The sequence below is a fragment of the Bufo gargarizans genome, chromosome 5, assembly GCF_014858855.1.
Source record: "Bufo gargarizans isolate SCDJY-AF-19 chromosome 5, ASM1485885v1, whole genome shotgun sequence".
Taxonomy (NCBI): Eukaryota; Metazoa; Chordata; class Amphibia; order Anura; family Bufonidae; genus Bufo; species Bufo gargarizans.
Window position 1 is genome coordinate 297,656,184 of NC_058084.1, and position 27,860 is coordinate 297,684,043.

The 27,860-nt window shown below is 43.6% G+C and overlaps 1 protein-coding gene across 1 annotated transcript in view; it reads right to left on the reverse strand.

Annotated features, from left to right (window-relative positions):
• The window catches only part of LOC122938332 (cadherin-9-like), a 147,656-nt gene extending 120,396 nt beyond the window's left edge, over positions 1 to 27,260 (reverse strand). Inside the window, exons 1-3 of the mRNA XM_044293782.1 lie at positions 27,098 to 27,260; positions 12,809 to 12,996; positions 2,718 to 2,971 (exon numbers count right to left, since the gene is read on the reverse strand). Coding sequence (XP_044149717.1) covers positions 2,718 to 2,971; positions 12,809 to 12,996; positions 27,098 to 27,239 — 584 coding nt within the window. The 5' untranslated portion in view covers positions 27,240 to 27,260. The remainder of the gene's footprint in view (positions 1 to 2,717; positions 2,972 to 12,808; positions 12,997 to 27,097) is intronic.
• Positions 27,261 to 27,860: the final 600 nt, after the last annotated feature.

Below are 27,860 nucleotides of genomic sequence, written 5' to 3' on the forward strand. Positions count from 1 at the left end.
CGAATACCTGATTCCCCCCCCCCCCCCTATGCTACTCACTGTCTGACTGCTACCGCCACTGCTTCTGTGAACCCGTGCATCACTCCTTTCCGTGCAGGTAGGCTTCTGTAAAGTGGGTGTCTACCCCATGCCCGTTTGGCTCCTGACCTCCCAATGCTAGCAACTTTCTGGCTCAGCCACTGCCTGATGGACAAGCTGCCACCCTCTAATCCTGATGATGATGAAGCCCCTTCTTCACCCGTCTCCCAAGTGCTATTGACTTCATCATCATCGAGTAGTGTCTGCACATCACTGATGTCCTCCTCATCGGTCTCTGGGTCAGGAGCCTGACCACTCACAACTCTAGCTCCCGTGCCACTCTTCTCATCACTACTTGCCTGCCTAGTGGAGGAAGCGGCGGATGTCTCGTCCACATCTTGGCTGGGCAGTAGCTGCTGACTGTCCTCTAGTAGCTCTTCCTCGCTGAAAAGTGGAGCAGAGCCTACAGCATTTAATACTACTCGCGTTGAGGGAACAGAAAATGCCAGAGGCAGGTTGAGGACAGGTGAGGGCACAGGGCCTGCTCCCGGGCCATGCCAACTAAGGGTTGTGTCTGACGAACCCACTGGCTGTTGGCGAGGGGTCTGATGTCACTTTGGATGACGTGGATGACCGAGTTAACCAATCAATAACCGCAGGGTGGCTGGTCAGGACACGACCGCTAGGATGACACCACTGCTGCCACGACCCCTTACTCTGCTGTGACCAGAAACACTGGATCTTCCAAACATCATCTTGTGCAAGAAACATTTAGGCCTCTGCCACTCCTCTGTTCATGGCCTGGCAATTCTCTGCCTGACATACTTGTAGCTGAACTAAACCAATGAAACGGAAAATTAAAATACCCCTAAAACCGACAAATATATATATTTTTTTGTACTGAAATAGGCTACTAAATGATTTCACCACAATTAACTTCGAACATGCACTGAGAATATATTTTTATTGTTGTACTAAAATACGACCCTATCCGCTTTGACCAGAAAAAAAGCGCGTATATACATTTCTTGAAGTATTGAAATACGCCCCTATATACTTTCACCAGAAAGAAAAAACACCCATTTTTTGCACTGAGAATATCTATTTATTGTTGAACTGAATTAAGCCACTATCCGCTTTAACCAGAAAAAAAATTAAAGAGTGAAGTGCTTATATATATTTCTTGCAGTACTGAATAGTGATAAGCGGCATAGGCAATATTCAAATTCTCAAATTTGCTCATTTATGGTGAATATTCGCCCCAAAATGAGCAAATTTGAGAATTTGTGATCTTGTCATTGTTTACTTGATTATGAAAATCGGCAAAGTAGCGTATTTGCGATAAATTTGTGATAAATTTGTGATTAGATTATTCAACACTATTCACGAATACAAATGTATAGCACTATATTCTAAATATTCGTGAATTCTTGAAGTGGCGATATTCGCGATTAAAATCGTGATTAAAATATTCACGTTCAACACTAGTACTGAAATACTATATCCTTTCACCAGAAATCACTGCAGCAGTGCAATGCGAATATATATTTATTGTTGGACTGAATAGGCCACTATACGCTTTGACCAGAAAAAAATGTAAGAGTGAACTGCTTATATATATTTCTTGCAGTAATGAAATACGCCACTATATGCTTTCAACAGAAGTAGTGACCTGAGAATATATATATCTTGTTGTACTAAAATATGCCCCTATATGCTTTAACTAGAAATAACTGCAACAGCTCAGTGTGTATATATGTCTTTGCTTACTGAAATACGCCCCTATACGCTTTTGACAGAAATAACTGCAACAGTGCAGTGCGTATATATTTATCTTTTTTTTTTTTTTTTTTACTGTAATATGCCACTATATGCTTTCAACAGAAATAACTGCAAAAGTGAAATGTGTATATATTTTTCTTGTAGTACTGAATAAGATACTAAGATATAAGCCTCTAAAGGCTTTTCAACATAAGACTTGCAGCCCAATAACAAAAATCTTGAATAACAGAGCTGTCTAATGACTATTTGGATCCCCAAATGATCGTTCCCTGCATTTGTAAATCAATGTCCCTAGTTCTGATGTCTCTCTCTGCACTAATATGCTTTGAAATGATTCCGCCTTATCCTTTCCCTGCACTTATAAATCATTGTTTTTTTCCACAACAGTTTTTCCAATAACTGTCCCTAGCTCCTTCACACGTATGTCCCTGCATTCTGAACACTGGAAAATGGCAGAATCTAAAATGGCTGCCGTATTTATAAGGCTGTGACATCACAGGACTGGCTGGCTTCATGCGGGCATGTCAATCCGGGTGATCCCCCCTTCCTAGAGTTCCATGCCCTATGTGCTCAGTCTTCACAAGTGTAGCCACCATTTTTGGAAAATTGTTATTTGTTACCACGAAGCGCAAGGAAATTCACATTTGTTGTCAAATTTTTCCTGAAATTCTAAATGAATTCCACTTTGTCAGCGTCAATTCCCTCATTTCTATTTGGGATCTTTATCAAGCATGGTTAGCATTGTTTGTTGTATTACCACAATAGATTATCTGACCAATTTCTATCCTATCAGGCCAATAATTGGTGTGTATAAGAAAAAGATCTGTGTGTGTGTGTGATTGGCCATCTGACCAATGATTGGTCAGAAAATATGTTGTACCAATATACTGTAGCTTTCTGAAAACAATTATACTCACTTTACAGAGTTCTTTGCTGAGTCAGGATCCTGAGCAGTTACATGACCAATTATGCTACCTTCTTTGGTGTCTTCATTCACTTCAAACACATAGAAAGGTTTACTAAAAATAGGGGCCTCATCAATATCTTTCAGCAGTACTTTCACAATAGCTGTATCTTTAAATGAGATAAGGTGAGTAAATTGTGGATCTTCATATGTATTGGTGGCTTCTACTTGAAAAGTGTGCAGTCTTTGACTTTCAAAATCCAAAGGCTGTATGAATGTTAAATGAACAAAAGTTATAAAATGTTAATGTTATATCTCTATAAAATAAAATAACATAAAAGAGCAAAATAATACATCACCAAAAGCTCAATTAGACTACACAGAGGCACTACTTACAGTGTATATTTATTTTGTGCTATCTTATCATTTAACCAGATGCCGTATACACAGGAGCACAGTTTCTAAATTATTTACAGCTACTCTTTAGTAAGGGCGGGTTCACATCACCGATGGATTGCATTTTTGTAATAACGGAATCCATAAGACGTAAGTCAAAATGAAAGACTTTCAGAGGCTTTCTGTTTTGATCCATCATAATATAAGTCTATGGGAATCATAATGGATCCATCTGGTTCCCGTTGTGCAAGATGGAAAATAAAGTTCTGCCGACATGACTTTTTTTTCAGTTCTGTATAACGGAAACCAGACGGATCCGTTATGCTGCACATAGACTTGTATTATGAAGGATCAAAACGGAATGCCACCTAAAGGCTTCCATTTTGAATTGCGTCTTATGGATTCTGTTATTTTCCATTATACCCATGTTATAACGGAAAACAAAAATGGAATACATAACGGTGATGTGAACCCGCCCTTAAATAGATAAACTATTTAACTCCTTAAGGACCCAGGACGTCCTAAATGGCCGGTACTTCGTGCCCCAGGACGAGCATTTTCGTCTTGCGGTCATTCTTCCCCCCTGTGTGTGGTTCCACGATCAGTGGCAGGGATCTGGCTGTTACTGACTGACAGATCCCTGCTTCATCCACCAGCATCGGTGATAACGCAGATGCCGGTGGATTACCCCTCATATGCCGCGGCATATGAGAGGCTGCTGTTGCGGGGACCTGATGGTTGCCATGGCAGCCCCAAGTCATTCAAAGGCCTTGGGGCCCGGCATGTATGGATGCCTATAAGGCCCAGCCCCCAGGCTGGGTCTCATAGTCAAACTATCAGTGTATTACACTGTGTAATACACTGATAGTCAATGCAGTCCAATACAGATGTATTGTGCTGTATTGAAACAGGGATCATACCCTGTAATATTGAAGTCCCATAGTGGGACAAAAGTGAAATAAAAGTGTTTTTAACAATAAAAAAATTAAGTTTGATAAAAAAGCTCCTTTCCATAAAAAGAGATATATAAAATTAAATTTAAAAAAAAAACATAAAAACAGACATATTAGGTATCACTGCGTGTGTAACAACCTGCTCTATAAAAATATCACATGATCCATCCCATCTGGTCAAAACTGTAAAAAAATACAAATAAAAAAATAGTGCTAAAAAAATTATTTTTGTCACCTTTCATCAGTGATGGCCAGTTCGCAGTGTTCGCCAACGAACACATGCGGGCTGCCATCTTTAGTAAGGTTAGACTCATCCGTCTGGCAATGCACAGGTAAGCCCTCACCTGTGCCGCGAGCCGGTCTGAAATCAAATGCGGTCACCGGGAGCAGGCAGTTCAGAGAATAGCCCGATGAAGGCCTCCGGCGTCTGTTCTCGATGCCTGTGCATCGCCGGATGGGTGAGTCTAACCTTGCTAAAGATGGCAGCCCGCATGTGTTTGCTGGCGAACACTGCGAACTGGCCATCACAGCCTTTCATCACAAAAACTGTAGTACCAAGTGATCAAAAATTCATATATACCCAAAAATAATATCAATAAACCGTCATCTCATCCAACAATAAATGAGACCTAACTAAGACAATCACCCAGAAAAGGGGCAGAGCCAACACTAGAGGCAAATGGACGTGTGAAGTGAGGCTCTGCTGCTAGAATATCCCTTATAGCCTGTTTACCCATTTCACTGGACTCAAAATGGTAAATATTGGAGGGCCTAAACCCACTGACCCGGCGGGACATGGCCAATCTTCAAGCCAACCAGGAGAAATGGAGAAATTTATAAAGAAAGCAGCTGCAGCGGCGGTGAACAAAGAATCCAAGATGGCGCTGACAAGGTAGGGGAAGATTTCCCTGAGGCAGACTTTCTTCTGATCTCTCGGGCCTTTCTAAAAGAAGCCCTGGCAGATGCCTTAGGACCCCTTAGCCAAGACCTTATCTCTATTAAAGAGAATGTGTGCCACATAGGCCGGAGAGTGGAAACGCTTGAAGAGGCTCAATCAGCAATTATAGCACAACAGACCAAAGTGTCCTCTAGCCTGACATGTATGTTTTACATTAACTTTAAATAAAAATATAAAAATAAAAAAAAGACAATCACCCCCCCCCCAAAAAAAAAAATATGGATTTCCCAAAATAGAGACACTAAAACATAATTTTTTTGTTTAATTTTTTTTGGTCACCTTAGATCACAAAAAGTGTAATACCAAACGATCAAAAAGTCATACGCACCCCCAAAATAGTACCAATAAAACCGTCATTACAGCCTGCAAAAAATGAGAACCTATCTAGGACAATCGCCCAAAAAATATAAAAAAATATGGCTTTCAGAAAATGGAGACATATAAACATGATTGCTTTTCTTTCAAAAATGCCTTTATTGTGTAAAACCAAAATAAATATAACAAAATAGACAAATTAGTTATCGCCACATCTGTAACATCCTGCTCTATAAAAAATCATATGATTTACCCTGCCAGGTAAAAACTGTAAAAAAAAAAAAAAAAAAAAAAAAAAAAAACGTGGCAAAAAAAAAAAATTAAAAAATTGGCACAATACATCACAAAAAGTGGAATACCAAACAATCAAAAAGTAGTATGTACTCCAAAACAGTACCAATCAAACGGTCACCTCATGCCGCAAAAACTGGTCCTCTACATAAATTAAAAATAATATGGCTTTCAGAAAAAAAAAGACATTAAAACATGATTTATAAAAAAAATGCTTTATTATGTAAATCTGAAACAAAATAAAAATAAAAGTTGACATATTTGGTATTGTTGTGTCCTTATCAACCTGCTCTATAAAAATAGCACATGATCTAACTTGTCAGGTGGACACCATAAAAAAAAAAACAAAGAATAAAAACTGTGCCAAACAGCTATTTTTTGTTACCTTACCTCACAAAAAGTGTAATATAGAGCAACCAAAAATCATATGTACCCTAAAATACTAGAGACAAAACTGCCACCTTATCACATAGTTTCCAAAATGGGGTCTTTTTTTTAGAGTTACTACTTTAGGGGTGCATCGTGGGGTCTTTAAATTCCATATGGCAACTTAAAATTTTCCCAGTGAAATCTGCCCTCCAAAATCCATATGGCGCTCCTTTCCTTCAGTGCCCTGACGTGTGCCTGTACAGCAGTTTATCACCACATATGGGGTGTTTATGTAAACTGCAGAATTGGGGAAATAAATATTGAGTTTTATTTGGCTGTTAACCCTTAATGTGTACCAGGAAAAAATGAATTACAATGGAAAATCTGCCCAAAAAATGAAATGTAAAAAATGTCAACAACTTTTTTCTTTAATTCTTGTGGGACACCTAAAGGGTTAATAACGTTTGTAAAATCTGTTATATATAACTTGAAGGGTGTAGTTTTTACAATGGGGTCATTTATAGGTGGTTTCCACACAAAGTGATTTTAGAATTGAAGTGGTCTAGTGTTGGGTGAACATGCTTGGCCGCACACTAATTTTACTCTGCACATCGCTGTGTTCAGCAGAATACCGCGTGGGCTCGAGCGCGATGCTCGAGTCTCCTCCCCGCATGTTTGTTGGTTGCTATGCAGCCAATAAACGTGCAGATAAATACAGCCATTCACTGTAATGCCATAGCCATGTTGGCTACTGACTTGATAGTGATTGGCTGGACGGAACGCGTCATTGGGTGTTATATAGCACACAATGACACATTTTCGTCTCAGTCTTGGTCAGGGAGAGCTGGAGAGCAGAAGGGAGAAATAGAGTAGGGAGTGAAATATAAATATTTTAGCTTTTACACTTGTTATAGACCCAAAAGTCCTTTTAAGGACTATAGTTGTATCTGGCAGCAATATATATTTTAAGCGCAACCTGCGCTAAATAGCTTGCAATTGCTTGGCAGCTGCAGACAGCGGCAATTGCTACATCTCCCATCTAACGTGTGCGCAGCCTAAAAATATCCGTGACATCCAGTGTACTTTTTCAATAGACGGTGTCCGATGCGGACAGTTACATTACCTGCACTACATCTCCTGTATAACATTAGCATATCTGAAATATCAGTGACATTCAGTAAAAAAATTTTGCTGCTGGTGGCAACAACATTACCTGCGCTACATCTCCAGTATAACGTTAGCGCATCCAAAATATCAGTGACATTCAGTGTGATTTTTTTCGCCACTGGCGACAGCAACATTATATGCGCTACATCTCCTGTGTAAAGTGTGTGCAGCCTAAAAATATCAGTGACATCCAAGGTACTTTTTCCGTAGATGGTGTCCGCTGTGGACAGTTACATTACCTGCGCTACATCTCCTGTATAACGTTTGCGTATCCAAAATATCAGTGACATTCAGTCCAATTTTTTTCAGTGTAATCTTTTATTAGGCGTTGGTGATAGCGACATTACTTGCGCTATACCTCCTGTTTAACTTATGCACATCCTAAATATCAGTGACATTCATTCAGTGTGATTTTTTTATTAGGCGGTGGTGACAGCAACATTACTTGCGCTATACCTCCTGTTTAAAATGTGCGCATCCTAAAAATATCTGTGACATTTTGTGTACTCTATTTGCGCATACACTTACAAAATCTGTGCTACTGTACGTTTGACATACTTTCAAGCATATATAACATTTAATATGCGCACGGCGGGCAGTAAGGGGAAGTGCACGTGTACACAGAGGCCGTGGCGCTGGGCATGGTAAAACTGTGCCTGCTGCCAGAGCACAAGAAACACACTTATCCACGATACCTAGCTTCATGTCCCAGTTTGCAGGGCGGCGCAGGACAACAATCTCAAAATCAGACCAGTGCGAACAGGTGGTCAGTTAGATAGCAGCAGATAATGCTTTCAGTCGGTTAAGCAACACCCTGTGTTCCACAAAGTCCAGTCTTAGTAGCCTAGAGTCTGGTCAACAGAATATTCACCCTGATACTCCTTCCACCCACCATGGAGAGTCTTGGCAAACAAGTGATCCCACACTCGGATATTCCGAGGAGCTGTTTTCATTGCCATTCCTTAATTTGGGCCTCTCACCAAGCCCACTTGAAGAGGGACTTGAGGAGATATTGTGCCCTGATTCCCAAACTCTGGAGCATCCACAGTCAGAAAAAGATGATGGTGGGGAACGGCAATTAATGTTTCACGAGGTAGATGATGATGATGAGACACAGTTGCCAATAAGTCAACCGCAGTTAGTGTTTCAAGAGGTTCATGATGAGGATGAGACACAGTTGTCAATAACTGAGGTTGTTATTAGGTCAACAAGTCAGGAGGATGACCAGAGTGAGGAAGTGGAAGAGGAGGTGCTGGACGATGAAGTCACTGACTAAACCTGTGAAGATGGCAAGCCGAGTGAGGACAGCAATACAGAGGGGGAAGGATCCGCAGCACCGCAACAGGCTGGAAGAGGCAGTGGGGTGGCAAAAGGGAGAAGGCAGGCCACACCAAACAGGCCCGCAACTGTTTATTAGAGCACTCCCTTACGGCAATCTCACATGCCAAGGGGTAGGTGTTCCGCAGTCTGGAGTTTTTTTTTGGAAAGTGCGGACGATAAAAGAATTGTCATTTGCAATTTGTGCAGTACCAAAATGAGCAGGGGCATGAACACTAGCAACCTCACCACCACCAGCATGATCCGCCACATTGCATCAAAGCACCCTAATAGGTGGGCCGAACGCCTGGGTCCACAACCAGTGTCTGCGGATCACACAACTGCCTCATCTTTCCCACGTGCTGGCCGATCCCATGTCCAAGAGGCAGACCCGGATGCCTCCCGCCATGCAACTGGACCTTTGCAAGCACCATCAGCTTGCATATCCACCAGGTCTTTGAACAAAACCGTAAATACCCAACCACGCACTCACAGACCATAGCACTAAATGCGCACCTCTGCTGGCCCTTGAAATGTTGCCATTTAGGCTTGTGGACACTGAGGCTTTCCACAGCCTGATGGTGGCAGCTGTCCCGCGGTACATTGTCCCCAGCCACCAATATTTTTCACGTTGTGCAGTCCCAGCCTTACATCAGCATGTTTCCCATAACATCACGTACAATCTTTTGAAATGTCAGCTCACCTGCAGGCCCTTAACCATAATGTTTTACAGGGCCAGTTCACCAGCAGATCCTCACCTACAATCTTTTAAAGGGACAGCTCACCTGCAGACACTCACCTGCAATCTTTTAGATGGTCAGCTCACCTGTAGGCCCTCACCTACAATCTTTTAGAGGGTCAGCTTACCTGCAGACCCCTGCATATAATATTTTAAAGGGTCAGTTCACCAGCAGGCCCTCACCTATAATATTTTAGAGGGTCAGCTCACCAGCAGGCCCTTGCATATAATGTTTCTGAGGTTCAGCTCACCAGCAGACCCTCACCTACGATCTATTAGAGGGTCAGTTCACCTGCAGGCCCTCACCTACAATGTTTTTGAGGGCCAGCTCACCTGCAGGCCCTCGCATATAATGTTTTAGAGGGCTAGCTCACCAGCAGGCCCTCGTATATAATGTTTTAGAGGGCTAGCTCACCAGCAGGCCCTCAACTGCAATGTTTTAGAGGGTCAGCTCACCTGTAGGCCCTCGTATATAATGTTTTAGAGCTCAGCTCACCAGCAGGCCCTCACCTACAATCTTTTGAGGGTCAGCTCACCAGCAGGCCCTCACCTACAATCTTTTAGAGGGTCAGCTCAACTGTAGGCCCTCGCATGTAATGTTTTAGAGGGTCAGCTCACCTGCAGGCCCTCGCCCATTATATTTTCAATGGTTAGCTAAGCATCAGGCAGTCAACTATAATTTTTTCGATGCTCAGATCAGCAGCAGGCACTTGCCCCTAATGTTTTAGAGAGTTAGCTCTGTAGCAGACCCTCATCCCTAATGTTTTAGATGGTCAGCTCAGCAGCAGGCCGTCACCCCTAAGGTTTTAGAGGATCACCAGCAGGCCCTTGCTCCTAATGTTTTTGAGGGGTCAGCAATCATCATTTTTCAAGGGTGTATGATGCCCCCCTTTATGTGTAATAAAGGGTGTATTGGAGTGCCAGTTCCTTGTAATTTTTGGAAGCCCGTTAACTTAGTGCATAGGCTTTATGAGTGTAGGAGTCACACTACCTGAACAATTGTACCACAATGTGAATGAGGCCCTCCATTATGTAATATACAGGTTGTATCGGAGTGCCTCTTCTGTGTAATTCTTGGCAGCACTTGCATTTTATATACACGTAAATATATAGAAAACAATGTTTTGTAACAACAATTCCTCTAAAATCAAATTTATCTTTGTTTGTGTGCGTATTATTCTCAGTCTGTAAAAGTGGCATGCTACTCGGACAACATCGTTCCCAGCAGTGACCTCGGAGTCCAAGATGCATCCAGACATTCTCCCCATGCTCTCCTGAACCATTTCAGTGGTGTTTCCATCAATTTCTGACCTTTTCTTATAAACCAGACACCCTCCCATCTTCAGAGCAGGGGGTGCCTGGTTTAATGCTCGGGTTCTCCTATTAACTTCCATTGTGCACGGGTGCTCGGTAGAGCACCAGGGTATCCCGAGGTGCTTGACACGAGCACCCGAACACTTTGGTGCTCTTTCAACACTAGCAAGGTCCTTAAGGTGTTAAGTGAAAAAAAAATCTCAAAATTACACAGAAAAGAGGATTAATTAAAAACTAAGGGAGATGGTTCCAGGCACTTCTGCCTTAGCAGTCATCTTTTTATAGCAAAAAAAGGCTATATTAAGGAGCACCTGATCCAGTTTCCTAACCAGAGACATTAAACAGCATGATAGTATTGTTGCTTAACTCTAATCTCAAAAAAAAAATTCCATCATGAAAGAAAAAAGGCTGGTTAGTTTTCAAAGAATATGTACTAAATATGAACTAGACTGACAATGCAACATTTAATAAGAAAAAAAGTTGAAAGAGTGATATTATTCATAATTTGTAGGTCCCACAAGAAAGGTACAATCCGAAATATTTTTGTCAAGCAGTTTTTCATTAAGATAAAAAAATATAAATAAAACAGTACAACAGGTTAGTGTCCAATACCATATTTGTATGAAGAAGAAAAGAGAGCAAAAAATAGGAGTAACACTCAAATCTCTAATTAATCAGCCATATAGTGAATTTAAATTAAATGGGTTTCCCAGGGTTTTAAAATTAACCATGATAAGAGGCCATATATTAAATTGACCGTCTGACCACAGGATAGATGCTAAGTGTTGGTTCACTAAAGGTCCTAACCTGGGTGCCCCAAGAATTATGTGTGGCTTTATCCTTAGGGTTGATAAAAAATTTACAGGGGAAGAGACCCATATCTGCCTCCCTCTTAATTTATATTCCTGTTTTTCTAACTCGCCCTCTGAGCATTATTGTCTATGCGTGGTCACTGATGCCAAAATGCCTGTACTATTAAAATATCAACATATTTATGCCATATGGTGAATGACCTAACAAAAAGAAGAAAAAAAGAAAACGCCCAATTGAGTTTTTTGTAGCTTTACTTCCCCCCCCCCAAAAAAAATGAATAAAAAGTGATCAAAAGTCAAGCATACTCAAAATTGGTATCAATAAAAACTACAGATCACTATGCAAAAAATTATCTCTCATATAGCACTGTAGACATTTTATTATAGTACTAAAAAGTTAAGGGGGTCAGAATAAGGCAATGTATATATGTATATTTTTAGCTTTTTTTCCAGTATTAAAGCACAAAAAAATTATATATATTTAGTATTACTGTAATAGTGCTGTTCCGGTGAATAACAAAAACTGTGGCAATCAGTTGGTTGGAGGGAGCCACTGTGCACGAGAACTAGACGGCTCTGTACATGTAATCAGATATGTACTGAAAGCTCAGTCCTATCCAGTTAGATGGGTATAAAGGAGGCATATAAAACCATATTATGGAGAGTTTCTCTCCATAGTTCTATTAGATTGTATGGCATCTGGTAGAATATATCAATAAGGAGTCTAGAAGAAAAAAAAAATAATCTATATGTCTCTACATGAAATTAGAGACATAAGAAGGTACTGTACAATAAGACCACATAGCAATCAATGAGCCTCAAAGTAAGTATTTGTATAACTGAGGGAGAGTTCAGTTCACATTACCATTTCATTTTCTTTTCTAGTGATCCATCAGAAAAAAAAAAAAAAAAACACAGTATCCTGTAAAAAAAAAAAAATGGATCCTGTGCATCAGTTATGCACACACGGAAATGGCGCAAAAGGATGCCAACTGTGTATAACTGATTGACTGATCCACTGGATCCTTTTTTTACAGAATCAATTTTTTAAAGGATCTATTTTTAGGGTACTTTCACACTTGAGTTGTTGGCAGGCAGTTCCGGATCCGGCAATCTGTATGCAAATACAGTGAGTGAACTGAAGACATCCTGATGCATACTGAAAGGATTGCTCTCCATTCAGAATGCATTAGGATAAAACTGATCAGTTTTTTTTTTTCCGGTATTGAGCTCCTAGGACGGAACTCAATACCGAAAAATTTTAGCGCAAGTGTGAAAGTACCCTTACAGGATGTGTTATTTTTTTTTTTGTTTTTTTTTTTACAGGATCCATTTTTTTTTTTTTTTTTGGTTTGGATCAGAAGAATGAAAAATGAAATGGTGATGTGAACTCTCCCTTAGTGAGCATTATGTTACATGTTGAATGCATTACTGCACATACATTGCTAAAAAAAATGTATAAGATATAATAACCTTTTTAACCATTATAATTCCATCCTGTGTATTCTGATCTGTGATGATCTCAAATAAATCTTTGGCGTCTCCATCTGTAATAGTATATTTAATTTCTGCATTTTTACCCACATCTGCATCAAGAGCTTTTATTCGTGCTATCTCTGTTCCAATAGAAGCAGATTCCGAGGTGACAAACTGATAGATGCCTGTAACATGTAAAGAAAATGTGCTTTTAGAAGAATTTCCTTAACACAAGATATCAGAACACTAAGGCATTTTAATCTTTCTTTGAAATCCTCTAAATACTAGTTAAATGCAGGAGGTCAATACTAGAGATGAGCAAATTTTGAAAGGCGAAATAGTGGCCCAGTCATGAAGTGGGGAGGGTGGGAACAGCATGAAAAGTCCACAGAGCCCTATGACATATTTGTGAGGTGGAAGCAGCATCAGGAGGAAGCCACAGAGTGGCACAATGACAGTGTGGAGATGGCAGCAGCATCAGGAGGCTACGGAGTGGCACAATGACATAGTGTGGAGGTGGCAGCAGCATCAGAAGACCACAGAATGGCAATGTAACATAGTGTGAAGGTGGCATCAGCATGAGGAGACCACAGAGGGGCAAGGTGAGAACGTGTGGAGGTGGTAGCTGCATCAGGAGGCCACAGAGTGGCACAATGAAAGTGTGGAAGTGGCGGCAGCATCAGCAGGCCAAAGAGTGGCACAATGACATAGTGTGGAGGTGGCAGCAGCATCAGGAGATCACAGAGTGACCTGGTGACAGAGTGGGGAGGTGGGTGGCAATACCAGTACCAGCTGAAGATGGTGGGCGAAAGAAGAAGCACTTGGCATCAGATGTGTGGCATCAGGCGGGTGGCAGCATCAGAATAGTAGCTGAGGCAGGTAGCCAGAAGAAACCGGTCTCTTTTGTCAAAGTGTTGATGTGGCACCATGGATGATCTAGTCTGATGCATCGGGCATCGGTGGGTGTAAATCCTGGCTGATCCACGCCTGATTCAGCTTGACAAAGGTCAGTCTCTGCACATTTTGGGTGGACAGGGAAGTTCTTCTTGGGGTAAATATGGCCCCTGCTGCACTAAACACCGGCTCTGATGCCACACTACAGGCCGGGCAGGATAGCTTTTCCAGGGAAAACTCGGCCAGCTGTGGCTACAAATCCAGTGAGGCTACCCAGTAGTCCAGGGGATCTTCAATGATGGCTGGCAGGGTGCACTCCAAGTATGCCACCGCCTGCTGGTTTAGGTTCTGCTCTATGTCTAGCTCCTGATAAGTAGTTTCTTCACTAGGAGGGAGAAGAAAGCTGCTCATCAGCTACTCTAGATTCAGGCTGCTGCTGATGGAGATGGTACTGCTCCTGCCACCCCACCCCTCCCCAGCAGCCATGGCAGTGGAACGTGAGCACAGAGGGCCCCTCCAGTCAGACCTGTGAGAGGATGGACAATGGCAAAGACAGGCAGCGGCCAACTGACTACATAGGATGTCTCTATAATAGTTTAGTTTGTCCTACCTCTCAGCGGGTGTAAAAAAGGCCACTATTTTGGACTGGTAGTGAGGGTCCAACAAGGTTGAGAGCCATAAGTCATTCCTCTGCTGATTGGTGACCATTCATCTGTCACTACGTAAGCAAGTGTCACGACCAGGCTGTTGCCTGCGGTTTCGTTTTGTTGTTTCAACCACAGGTGAGGGCCGCTTATATGTTGCCTCACTGGTGGTTGCCGCTGGCAACATGTTCTTATGAGGTATGTGGCAGTATAGCAGCCTGAGCTGGTGCTAGGCAGCTTGCTGCAATGTGCATGCGGTTGCACCTGGCAACCTCTCTTTATAGGTGTGCCTTTTATCCTTTGGTGTGCACAGGGTTTATTGTGTCTTTTCCCTTTAAGTGGTTTCACTTCCCTGGTTGGAGTTGGAAGGGTTAATTCCCTTTCCTGTGTGTGTCTGTGTTGGTGTGGCCACTTTGGGCTATATAGCCTCTTTGGAGACCTGACGCTGAGGGGTTCTTCAGCCATGCTTTGCTGGAGACATCCTCCTGGTAATTACATCTGCCAGTGGGGGCCACCCTTGTGGTCATAAGTTTATGTGATGTTCTGTTGATTTTTTCCTTTTGTTATTTGGTGCAGCTATGGATCTGGGTTCCTGTGTGTGGATGTGTGTGTGCTGAGTTCATTTTGTATTGTGTGGACATCAGCTTGCCAGCACAGGGATCCAGTCAGCAAGGCTGTGGCAGGTGGCTGGAACTAGTGCAGTTCACCTGCCATATCCATAGGACTGTTTGTGTTCCCCTTTTCCCTGCAGCTTGGCCAGTGAGACTCTGGTTCCTCCGTGTCCAGAAGGAACAGGTCGTCTTACCCTACTCCTAGTTCAGGGATCGGCGGAGGGTGAGTAGGGATCCGAGGTTCCTGAGCATGGGCCCTCCTACCTTCAAGCTCGGCTCATGCAGCTAGGAGTTAGGGTCGGATTAGGGATGCGTTAGGTGGTGACCTGCTCCCTAATTCTCTCGTCCTGGCCGAGCAGCCGTTAACATCTTCTAGCATCGCACGGCTGAGGGTTTTCCCCATCCTCAGCCGTGACAGCAAGTGAGCATGCATCGGGCCATTTGTGCAAGTAACTCAGAGGGACTCCCTGCCTTTATCTCCACTGCATATTGCCACGGTGCGTCTTAGTCCTCTGCCTCCTCTTCCTCATTGCCCTGTAGCTCCTCTGGCTGCTCCTGATCCTCCTCCATGTCACCTCTGTAGAAAAAACACCCATTTCGCTACACATTGCTTGTGCTCCAATGTCCTCCTCCTCCTCCAGTTCAGCTCCCACAGGGCTGATGTGGCCAGGATATGTAGGCGCCATGTCTACGGTTCCCTGACCAGCCAGATTTACCAGCATCTGTTCCAGGGCATGAAGCAGTGGAATGGCATTGTTCATCACGTCGTCCTGGTGAATAACAAATAATGTGGCCTCTTCAAAGCAAACGACAGGTGTCACGCATGAGCTGCCACTGGCTGATATTGAAGTTACGCAGGGGAGTACACCTGTCCACTTGGATCATCAAGAAATCGTTTATGGCCTTTCTCTGTTTGTACAGTTGGTCCAACATATGGAGGGTTGAATTAAAATGGGTGGAAACACATATCAGCCTATGTTGGGGGATGCCATTCTGTCGCTGCAGCTCAAGTATGGTGTGCTTTGCGGTGTATGAGTGGCTGAAGTGCATATTCCTGACCATTTTTAGGATGTCTTGCAGATGGGTGGAAAAATTCAGGAACTGCTTGACAACCAGATTGAACACGTGTGCCATGCAGGGTGCATGGCTCAGCCATCCTTGACCCAGCGCCAACACCATGTTCTTCCCATTGTCGGTCACCATGGTTCCAATTTTCAGTTTTTGAGGAGAAAGCCAGGATTTGATTTCTAGATGCATCACACGGAGCACTTACTCCCCTGTGTGACTCTGTTCGCCCAGGCAAACGAGGTGCAGAACAGTGTGACACCACCGTGCCCTGAACATGTGGTATGCAGGAGGGGCACTGTGAATTGTTCCTGCAGTGGAAAATGAGTACACTGTGGAGGATGAGGATGAGGAGGCAGAGGCGAACATTGTCGTATTACCAACAGTGTCAGAACGTGGATGCGGAAGCGGCATCACCTGGCCAAATTGCTGGTGTGGCTGTGCAGGAACCACATTCACCCAGTGGGCCGTAAAGGACATGTATTGTCCCTGACCGTAATTACAACTCCTCATGTAGGCAATGCTGTGCACTGTGGCAGGCTCAAGGACTAGCCCACCTTTTGTTCTACATGTGTGTGCAGGGCTGGTACTGCCTTTGTGGCAAATAAATTACAACTTGGGACTCTCCACCTCGGCTTGGCACAAGCCATCAGTTCTCTGAAAGGTGCAGTTTTCCACTTGGAAAGGGAGGGGGTGCAGCACCAGCCACTTGGACAGGAACACTATCAGTTTCTGCACCGTTGGGTGAGTGCACGCATACTGTTGTCTCTTGGCAATATCTTTAGTGATCGATTGCTGACGGAATGAGTGTCGAGGAGTAGGAGGACGAGGAGCAGGAGCATCAGGACAGGTAGATGATGGGAAGGACAACCAGCTCCCTTCGGCTGAGGTGGTGGAGCCTTGACTGCCTAAAATCATCTAAATTCCACTGGGTGATGCAGTGGTTGCTGCAGCAGGCTGGACCACCACATCCGAGCCACGGTTCTCCTAGGCCACTTTATGGTGACACTGCATATGTTGACGCAGGGCCGTGGTGCCAACATTGGCACTCTGGTCACGCTTCACCTTCTGCCCACAGATTCTACATATGGCCATGTTCACCTCCTCCATCGGCTTAACAAAAAACTGCCACACCTCCGAGTAGATGATTTTACCCCCAACACTATGCACTGACTTCTACCGCTGCTGCATCCGCGAACCGGTGCTCCACTACTTCCCAGGCAGGTAGGCTCCTTTGAAGTGGGTGGTCTACCCTGGGCATGTTTGGCTCCTGACCTCCCACTGCTGCCACCCTGCTGACGCCCTGCCGCGCTAGCGACTTGCTGGCTCTGCGGCTGCCTCACAGGGAAGCTACTACCCTCTTCTCCCAATGATGATGAAACCCCTTCATCACCCGGCTCCCAAGTGTGATCAGCTACATCATCATCATCGAGTACTGTCTGCATGTAACTGATGTCCTCCTCAACCATCTATGGGTCAGGAGCCTTACCGCTTGCAACACCAGCTCCCATGCCACTCTCCTTATCACTTCTTGCCTGTCTTCTAGTAGCTTGTCCTCACTGTACGCTGGAGCTGAGCCCACAGCATACAATAGTTCTCTGGCTAAGGGAACAGAAAAGGACAGAGTAAGGTTGAGGACAGGTGAGGGCACAGGGCCTGCTCCCGGGCCATGCCAACTAAGGGTTGTGTCTGACGAACCCACCAACTCTTGGCTGGGGGTGTCTGATGTCACTTACGACGAAGTCGAAGATCGAGTCAACCATTCAAGAACTGCTGGGTTACTGCTCAAGACACAACCGCTAGCTGACCCTGGGAGCTCAGGCCTCTCAAAGTGACCCCTACTGCCACGGCCCCTTACTCTGCTGCGACCTCTGCCTGCACCAGAAACATTTAGGCCTCTGCCACTCCTCTGTCTGTTAAGCCAGCCTTCCTAAGGGAGTCCACTACAGCCTGAACTTTAGGTAGGTGACTTTCCCCGTCGGTGCTGTGGATAACAATACTGTCTAGGTATGCTGAAGCGTACCGTTGATGTGGATGGAGTACAATGTCCATTAGCCTTTGAAACGTTGCGGGAGCGCCATGTAGATCAAAGGGCAATACCTTGTACTGATACAGCCCCTCTGGTGTAATGAAAGGCATTTTTACCTTGGCAGCCTCCGTTAAGGGTACCTTCCAGTACCCTTTGGTGAGGTCCAACAGAGAAAAATACCGGGCTTGGCCTACCTTCTCAATAAGCTCATGGGGTATGCGGAAAACTTGGAAACCTCATTAAGTTTGCGGAAGTCGTTACAGAATCGTAATATCCCGTCCATCTTGAGTATTAAGACTGGCCCATTCACTTTTTGACTCCTCGATGACACCTAGCTGTAGCATCAGCTGCACTTCTTCCGAGATTGCTTGTCACTGCGACTCAGGTACCCGGTATGGTTTCAACTGGATTCTGGCCTAAGGCTCAGTGACAATGTCATGTCGGATGATAGCAGTGGGTCCAGGGAGGTCAGAAAACACATCTGTGTTTCTGCTAACGAACTCCCTGGCCTCCTGAGTCTGTTTAAAGGAAAGGTTGTCAGCAATCTTTACTGTGGCAACTGCTTCCCTCGTATCCAACCGTGGGACTGGAAACTCTACCCCCAGAAAACCCGGCCAGGTGCTGTTGTCCATACTGGTCTCACTATCTTTCCACGGTTTCAATAAGTTTACATGGTACACCTGCTCCGGCTTTCTCCTCCAGGGCTGGAGTACCTTGTAGGTTACCTCCCTAGCGTTTTCAAGCACTTTGTAGGGACCCTGCCACCTAGCCAGGAACTTACTGTCCACTGTCAGCACCAGAACGAAAACCCGATATCCCAGGTTAAAATTCTGAACCCAAGCCTGGCGATTATAGACCCTACTCTGGGCTCGCTGGGCTGCCTCCATATGTTCCCTAACCAACGGCAACACTGTGTCCATCCGCTCTTGCATTTGAGTGACATACTCAATCACACTTTTATGTGGTGTGGGTTGTTGTTCCCACGCCTTTTTGGCTATGTCCAACAACCCACACAAATGTCGACCATACAGCAGTTCGAAGGGCGAGAACCCAGTAGAGGCCTGGGGCACCTCTCGCACTGTGAACATGAGATAGGGTAATAGCAGATCCCAATCCCTTCCATCTTTGGACACCACCTGCTTTAACATGTTTTTTAAAGTTTGATTAAACCTTTCTACCAGGCCGTCCGTTTGCGGGTGATAGATGGACGTCCGCAACTGTTTGATCTGTAGTAGTTTACTGAGTTCCCTCATGACTTTTGACATAAAATGGGTCCCCTGGTCAAAATTTCTTTAGGTAGGCCCACTCGAGAAAACATCTCCACTAACTCTTTGGCTATGAGTTTGGCAGAGGTATGTCACAGCGGCACCACCTCCGGGTACCGAGTGGCAAAGTCCGGGAATACCAAGATGTGTTGGTGCCCTCTAGCGGAATTTGGTACTGGGCCTATGAGATCCACAGCGATCTGCTTGAATAGAACCTCAATAATTAGGAGAGGGACCAGGGGACTAAGGAAATGTGGCTGCGGGCTGGTTATCTTGCAGGTTAGGCAAGACTTGCAATACTCTTCCACCTCTCTGAACACACTGGGCCAGTAGAACCACTGTAGAATCCGGTCATGCATTTTCTGCTGGCCCAGGTGTCCCCCAAGAACATGTTGGTGGGATAACATAGAAACATAGAATGTGTCGGCAGATAAGAACCATTTGGCCCATCTAGTCTGCCCAATATACTAAATACTATGGATAGCCCCTGTCCCTATCTTATATGAAGGATGGCCTTATGCCTATAACTCCAACACGAGCTTGCAATATGCCTTGGGCACCACCAACTGTTCAATATGCTCACCTCATAGTTGATTTAAAAGATACAGCATCTCATGTTGAACCACAAAATGGGGGAACATACAAACCGGATTTCAAAAAAGTTGGGACACTAAACAAATTGTGAATAAAAACTGATTGCAATGATGTGGAGATGGCAAATGTCAATATTTTATTTGTAATAGAACGTAGATGACAGATCAAACGTTTAATCTGAGTAAATGTATCATTTTAAAGTAAAAATACGTTGATTCAAACTTTCACGGTGTCAACAAATCCCCAAAAAGTTGGGACAAGTAGCAATAAGAGGCTGGAAAAAGTAATTTTGAGCATAACGAAGAGCTGGAAGACCAATTAACACTAATTAGGTCAATTGGCAACATGATTGGGTATAAAAAGAGCTTCTCAGAGTGGCAGTGTCTCTCAGAAGCCAAGATGGGTAGAGGATCACCAATTCCCACAATGTTGCGCAGAAAGATAGTGGAGCAATATCAGAAAGGTGTTACCCAGCGAAAAATTGCAAAGACTTTGCATCTATCATCATCAACTGTGCATAACATCATCCGAAGATTCAGAGAATCTGGAACAATCTCTGTGCGTAAGGGTCAAGGCCGTAAAACCATACTGGATGCCCGTGATCTCCAGGCCCTTAAACAACACTGCACCACAAACAGGAATGCTACTGTAAAGGAAATCACAGAATGGTCTCAGGAATACTTCCAGAAACCATTGTCAGTGAACACAATCCAACGTGCCATCCGCCGTTGCCAGCTGAAACTCTACAGTGCAAAGAAGAAGCCATTTCTAAGCAAGATCCACAAGCTCAGGCGTTTTCACTGGGCCAGGGATCATTTAAAATGGAGTGTGGCAAAATGGAAGACTGTTCTGTGGTCAGACGAGTCACGATTCGAAGTTCTTTTTGGAAATCTGGGACGCCATGTCATCCGGACAAAAGAGGACAAGGACAACCCAAGTTGTTATCAACGCTCAGTTCAGAAGCCTGCATCTCTGATGGTATGGGGTTGCATGAGTGCGTGTGGCATGGGCAGCTTGCATGTCTGGAAAGGCACCATCAATGCAGAAAAATATATTCAGGTTCTAGAACAACATATGCTCCCATCCAGACGTCATCTCTTTCAGGAAAGGCCCTGCATTTTTCAACAAGATAATGCCAGACCACATTCTGCATCAATCACAACATCATGGCTTTAATCACTGTACATATAAAATATTTTGTCCTCTAATAATCATTTTTGCAGTTTCTCAAATACAAATACTTTGATCAGCATGTTTTTAATGATATTTTACAAATCAATTTCCTGCATTAAAAACTTCTGTCCTCATATAGAAATCCCAGGAAAGCTCGAGGAGAACCACCACCACACTACTAGCTAGGGTTGAACGAACCCAAACTGTAAAGTTTGGGTTTGTACTGAACTTTGCGAGTTCAGTTACCCAAACCCAGACCTTTTTACTGAAGTTCGGGTTTGGTGTTCGGGTGATTTAATTATTTTCCATTATAACATGGTTATAACGGAAAATAATGTTAGAATGCTAAATTAAATGGCTATTGAGGGTTTAAAAAACTAACAAAAAAACTCACCTCATCCACTTGATCGCGCAGCCGGTATCCTCTTCTTTCTTCTTACTGCAGGACCTGCAAAAGGACCTGCGATGAAGTCACCGCGCTCACCATGTGGTGAGCACAGTGACGTCATCGCAGGTTCTGCTGAATGAAGATACAGTCCTGATCAAAAGTTTAAGACCACTTGAAAAATGGCAAAAAATCATATTCAGCATGGCTGGATCTTAACAAGGTTCCAAATAGAGCTTCAACATGCAACAAGAAGAAATGGGAGTGAGACAAAACATTTTTTGAGCATTCAATTTAATGAAAACAACAAATAAACTGAAACAGGCTGTTTTTCAGCTGATCAAAAGTTTAGGACCACACCTCCAAAAAAAAACTAAACCCCCTCAAAACAGAAATCCAATTTACAAACATGAACTCAGTAATGAGTAGCTCCGCTGTTATTGTTTATCACTTCAAAAATTTGTTTTGGCATACTTGATGCAAGCGTTTCCATGAGGTGAGTGGGAACATTTCTCCAAGTGGTGAAGACGGCCGTAAGAAGGCCATCTACTGTCTGGAACTGTTGTCCATTTTTGTCAACTTCCCTTGCCATCCATCCCCAAAGGTTCTCAATTGGATTTATATCAGGGGAACACGCAGGATGGGCCAAAAGAGTGATGTTATTCTCCTGGAAGAAGTCCCTTGTCCTGCGGGCATTGTGTACTGTAGCGTTGTCCTGTTGAAAAACCCAGTCGTTACCACACAGACGAGGGCCCTCAGTCATGAGGAATGCTCTCTGCAACATATGGACATAACCAGCAGCTGTTTGACGCCCCTGCACTTCCTGAAGCTCCATTGTTCCACTGAAGGAAAAAGCACCCCAGACCATTATGGCACCCCCTCTACTGTGGCGCATAGGAAAACTCTCAGGTGGGATCTGCTTGTCATGCCAGTAACGTTGGAAACCGTAAGGGCCAGTGATGGCCAGTTTGCAGTGTTCGTCGACGAACACATACTATCTGCCATCTTTATTCCCAAGCCCGGCGATGCAGAGGTAAAACCATACCTGTGCCTGCGCCGCAAGCTGCTCTGAAACACATGCAGTCACCGGGAGCAGGCAGTTCAGAGAACAGCCTTCATCAGAACTTACCTCTGCATGGCCGGGCTTGGGAATAAAGATGGCAGATCGCATGTGTTCGTCGACGAATACTGCAAACTGGCCATCACTGATCAGGACCATCAAGGTTACATTTTTTCTCATCAGAGAATGAAACTTTCTTCCACCTTTGAATGTCCCATGTTTGGTGCTCTCTTGCAAAGTCCAAACGAGCAGTTCTGAGGCGTTCAAGGAGACGAGGTCTTTCAAGACGTTTTTTTGTTTTTGAAGCCCTTCAGTTTCAGATGCCATCTGATGGTCATGGGGCTGCAGTCAGCACCAGTAAGGGCCTTAATTTGGGTCGAGGATCATCCAGTGTCTTGACGGACAGCCAATTAGATCCTCCGGCTCAGTGCTGATGAAATTTTTTTGGGTCTTCCACTTGAATTTTTTGTTCCATAGCCCTCAGGATAAATTTAAGCAATTCCAAGTGACTGTCTTACTGTGTCCCACCTCAGCAGCGATGGCGCTCTGTGAGAGACCCTGCTTATACAGTTCAACAACCCGACCACGTTCAAAAAGGGAGAGGTTTTTTTTTGCCTTTGCCATCACAACGTGTGACTACCTGACAGAAAATCACAATGAATCCACATCTTTGCACAGATTTGGCCTTTTAAAGGCATGTGGTCCGAAAATTTGGTTCAGCTGATAAACAGCCTGTTTCAGTTTAATTGTTATATTTTATTAATTGAATGCTCAAAAAATGTTTTGTCTCACTCTCACTTCTTCTTGTTGCATTTTGAAGCTCTACTTGGAACCTTGTTAAGATCCAACAATGTAAAACATGTTTTTTTTTTGCCATTTTTCAAGTGGTCTTAAACTTTTGATCAGGACTGTAGAAGTATCTGTGGTGACGTCACTACACTCACCACATGGCGAGCTCCGTGACATCATCGCAGGTTCTGCAGAAAGAAGAGGATGTTGGATGTGCTATAAAGTGGATGAGGTGAGTTTTTTATTATTTTTAACCCCTCAATGGCCATTTTATTTAGCATTCTGTCTTAAGAATGCTATTATTTTCCATTATAACCATCTTATAACGGAAAATAATAAAGTGAAGTTCGATTCCCCACTGACTTTATTAGGGTCCGAGTTCGGGTTCAAGTTTGGGTCCAAAACCCCTTTACCTACTCGCATCATCAACTTTCTTTTAAATATCTTTTTATCTCTATCTATGTTTTGGCTGGTCTGCCAGAGACTTGGGATGTCAAGTCATTCAGGCCTCTAGCTCAGCTCCAATCAGAGTTGTGGGTGAAGGAATTAAACCAGACTTGGGCAGTGCCTGTGATTACATATGTGTCACGAACTAGTGGGTGTGAACCCACTGTGCCACGTGTCCTGCCTCCTTTAAGGGCGTTGTTTAAGTGAAATCCTTGATCTTCACAGTACCTCTGATGGTGGGGATAGACTTTCCCGAGGGGACCACCAGGTCGCTACCTCTTGAGGAGGATAGGCACACAAGGCAGCTGGTCCAGGCAGGCCAGGAGGTACCTGAGGTACAGGCGTTGTCAGCAGGCTGAGTAGTTACCAGGAGCAACAGTGCAGCGCCGAAGGATGAGGCAGAGGCAAAGTCAGACAGGCAATAGGTCATGGCAGGTGGCACAGGTACAGGTCAGGCAATTCGGATCGGCAACAGGAGAGTCAAGGTAAGCAGGCAGGGATCAAAAAGGTATGCGGATTCCAGGAACACAAGTACGAGTCAGGAACAGAGAAACACAAGTGGCTATCAGGAACCTTAGCAGGACATAAGGACCTTGACACTGAGGCATCTGGGAAGGGGGCTGAGCCACTGATATATGTGCAGGAGGGTTAGGATTGGTTGGCAAGGTTACATGATGATCCAACCCATAAAACACAGGAAGTGGTGGCCCTTAAGGAAATGCTGCATGAAACAAGCAGAAAGCATGCTGTGGCCAGGGCTGAAAGGAAACACTGGCAGCAGATCACCGCTGAACATGGCGCTCGGGACCGCGGTGGTAAGCAGGGGCACAGTGGCGCACAGCAGCCGCTTTTACAATATGGGTTCCTGTGCTTCTGTGCTTTGTGACTGAACTCAAGGCCTGCTAGTTAACCCTCTGCGTAACAACCTTCTACAGTTCCACAGCTTAAACTTTCATCTACTAATTTGGCTAGATCTGTTCTCCCAAGGTGTGGACTTTGTTTTTCTACAAAATTGTTGCGCAACACTTTCGGTTTTGCTCCCATTTTGCATGAGCTGAACTCAAAGATCTTAAGCATTTTCTACATACACAAAAGACCCATTACTCTCAAATATTGTTCACAAATCTGTCTAAATCTGTATTAGTGAGCACTTCTCCTTTGCCGAGATAATCCATCCCACCTCCCACGTGTGGCATATCAAGGTGCTGATTAGACAGCATAAATATTGCACAGGTGTGCCTTAGACTGCTCACAATAAAAGGACACTCTAAAATGTGCACAGTTTTGCCTTGCTGGGGAGGGGTCAGTATCTGGTGTTTCCACCATTTGCCTCACAAAGTGCAACACATCTCCGTCACATAGAGTTGATCAGGTTGTTGATTGTGGCCTGTGGAATGTTGGTCCACTCCTCTTCATAAGCTGTGCGAAGTTGCAGAATATTGGCAGGAAATGTCATATATGCCGATCCAGAGCATCTCAAACATGCTCAATGGGTGACATGTCCAGTGAGTATGCTGGCCATGCAAGAACTAGGATGTTTTCAGCTTCCAGGAATTGTGTACAGATATTTGCAACATTGGGCTGTACATTATCATGCTGCAACATGAGGTGATTGTTGTGGATAAATGGCACAACAATGGGCTTCAGGATCTTGTCATGGTATTTGTATGCATTTTAAAATGCCATCAATAAAATGCACCTGTGCTTGTTGTCCATAACATATGCCTGCCCATACCATAACCCCACCACCACCATGGGCCACTCAAGCCACAACGTTGACGTCAGAAAACTGCTCACGCACACAACGCCACACAAGTTGCCTGCCATCTGCCCTGAACAGTGAAAAACGGAACTCACCCATGAACAGAACACCTCTCCAACATGCCAGACGCCATCGAATGTGAGCATTTGCCCACTTAAGTCGGTTGCGACGACAAACTGCAGTCAGGTCCAGACCCCGATGAGGATGATGAGCATGCAGATGAGCTTCCCTCAGACGGTTTCTAACAGTTTGTGCAGAAATTTTTGGGTTATGCAAACCGATTGTTGCTGCAGCTGGGTGCTGGGTGGCTGGTCTTAGAAGATCATGGAGGTGAACATGCTGGATGTGGAGGTCCTGGGCTGGTGTGGTTACACGTGGTCTGCGGTTGTGAGGCCGGTTGGATGTACTGCCAAATTATCTGAAACTCCTTTGGAAACGGCTTATGGTAGAGAATTGAACATTCATTGCACGGGCAACAGCTCTGGTAGACATTACTGCAGTCAGCATGCCAATTGCACGCTCTCTCAAACGTTGCAACATCCGTGGCATTTTGCTGTGTGATCAGACTGCACATTTCAGAGTGGTCTTTTATTGTGGAATATTCATGCTGTCTAATCAGCACCTTGATATGCCACACCAGTGAGGTGGGATGGATTATCTCGGCAGAGGAGAATTGCTCACTAACACAGATTTAGGCAGATTTGTGAACAATATTTGAGAGTAATGGGTCTTTTATGTATGTAGAAAATGTTTCAGATCTTTGAGTTCAGCTCATGCAAAATAGAAGCCAAACCGAAAGTGTTGCGTTTATATTTTTGCTCAGTGTATATATATACACTGTGTGTGTGTGTATATAAATATATATATATATATATATATATATATATATATACATATATATATATATATATATATATATATAAAACGGGACAGCACTCCAAGGCTTGAAGAGGATAGATAACTTTATTCACCCATGTGAAAAATAATAGCAACGTTTCAGCTCACAACTGAGCCTTTCTCAAGCCTGAGAAAGGCTCAGTTGTGAGCTGAAACGTTGCTATTATTTTTCACATGGGTGAATAAAGTTATCTATCCTCTTCAAGCCTTGGAGTGCTGTCCCGTTTTCTACATATATAAGAAGGTTGAAGCTCATTCCCTTGGACATAGCACCTGAGCCAGCGTACTGGTGCCGCCGAATCTTCTTTTTTGTTTTATATATATATATATATATATATATATATATAATATTACAGATTAAATAGTAATTTGAAACTTCATGAATAAAATATTATACTAATAACCCCTTTTTCAGCCTGCAAACATTAAATAAAATATTGTAGAGGTTTTCATTACAAAATAAATGGATTTAATTTTGTTTTACTATTCTGTAATAAAGGGAACAAAAATGCCTATTAAAACCAGCTACTGCTTTCCTTTATCTAGCATAAAGCTATAAGCAGGCACTGCAGTGGCACAGTATTTATGAAAGAGCATCACAGATGGTATCTGTTAAATTACCAAATTTAAACAGGGTTTTAAACACAGCACAAGTATTAAATGCATCTTACTCTGTGGGAATCTAGGCGGATTGTCATTGACATCAGTCAGTGTGATGTTCACCGTGGTGGTCCCAGATAATCCTCCCATCTGGCCACCCATATCTTTGGCCTGAATAACCACTTGGTAATGTTCCCTGTTCTCTCTGCTCATATCTGGTAGAGCGGTTTTGATTATGCCTGCAATAATAAGGAAACAAAAAAACAAAAAAAGATTTCAAACATTTTCACATGGAATGCATTACAGATATGACAGCATTGTCAGCAAATTCACATTTAATTACTGTACGGGTACATCTCATTCAGGTTAAGTTAAAAACAAGTACAAGTACAATGGTAAAAGGATTATTTTTAAAGAGAATACCAACCTTTTAAAATATGATGTTTTAGCAATTTTAACAAACGAAGATTAAGTAATTAATTATGCATGCATGTATATAATTTCCTGTACATTTTGTGAACCATAACTTTAAAGAGTAGCTAAACTTTTATACTAACTTTTAATATGTTGTCCCTAACCCTTTAAAAAATCTTTTTCTAATATACTTTATTTATTAATTTTCTATTTTTACAATACTTTTTCATCCCTAAAGGGCACAATTCACTGGTGCGCTAAACCTCATTTCTTCCTACACCACTGAGTTGTGAGCATTGTATGGAGTACGGAGTACTCGTTTTATGAATGGGGCCGCAGTGCAGGAAGTTTGGGCAGGAGCGCATATTGCTGCTTCTGCCCGTGCTCCCTGGGCTATTACTAACTGCTGGCATAGCACAC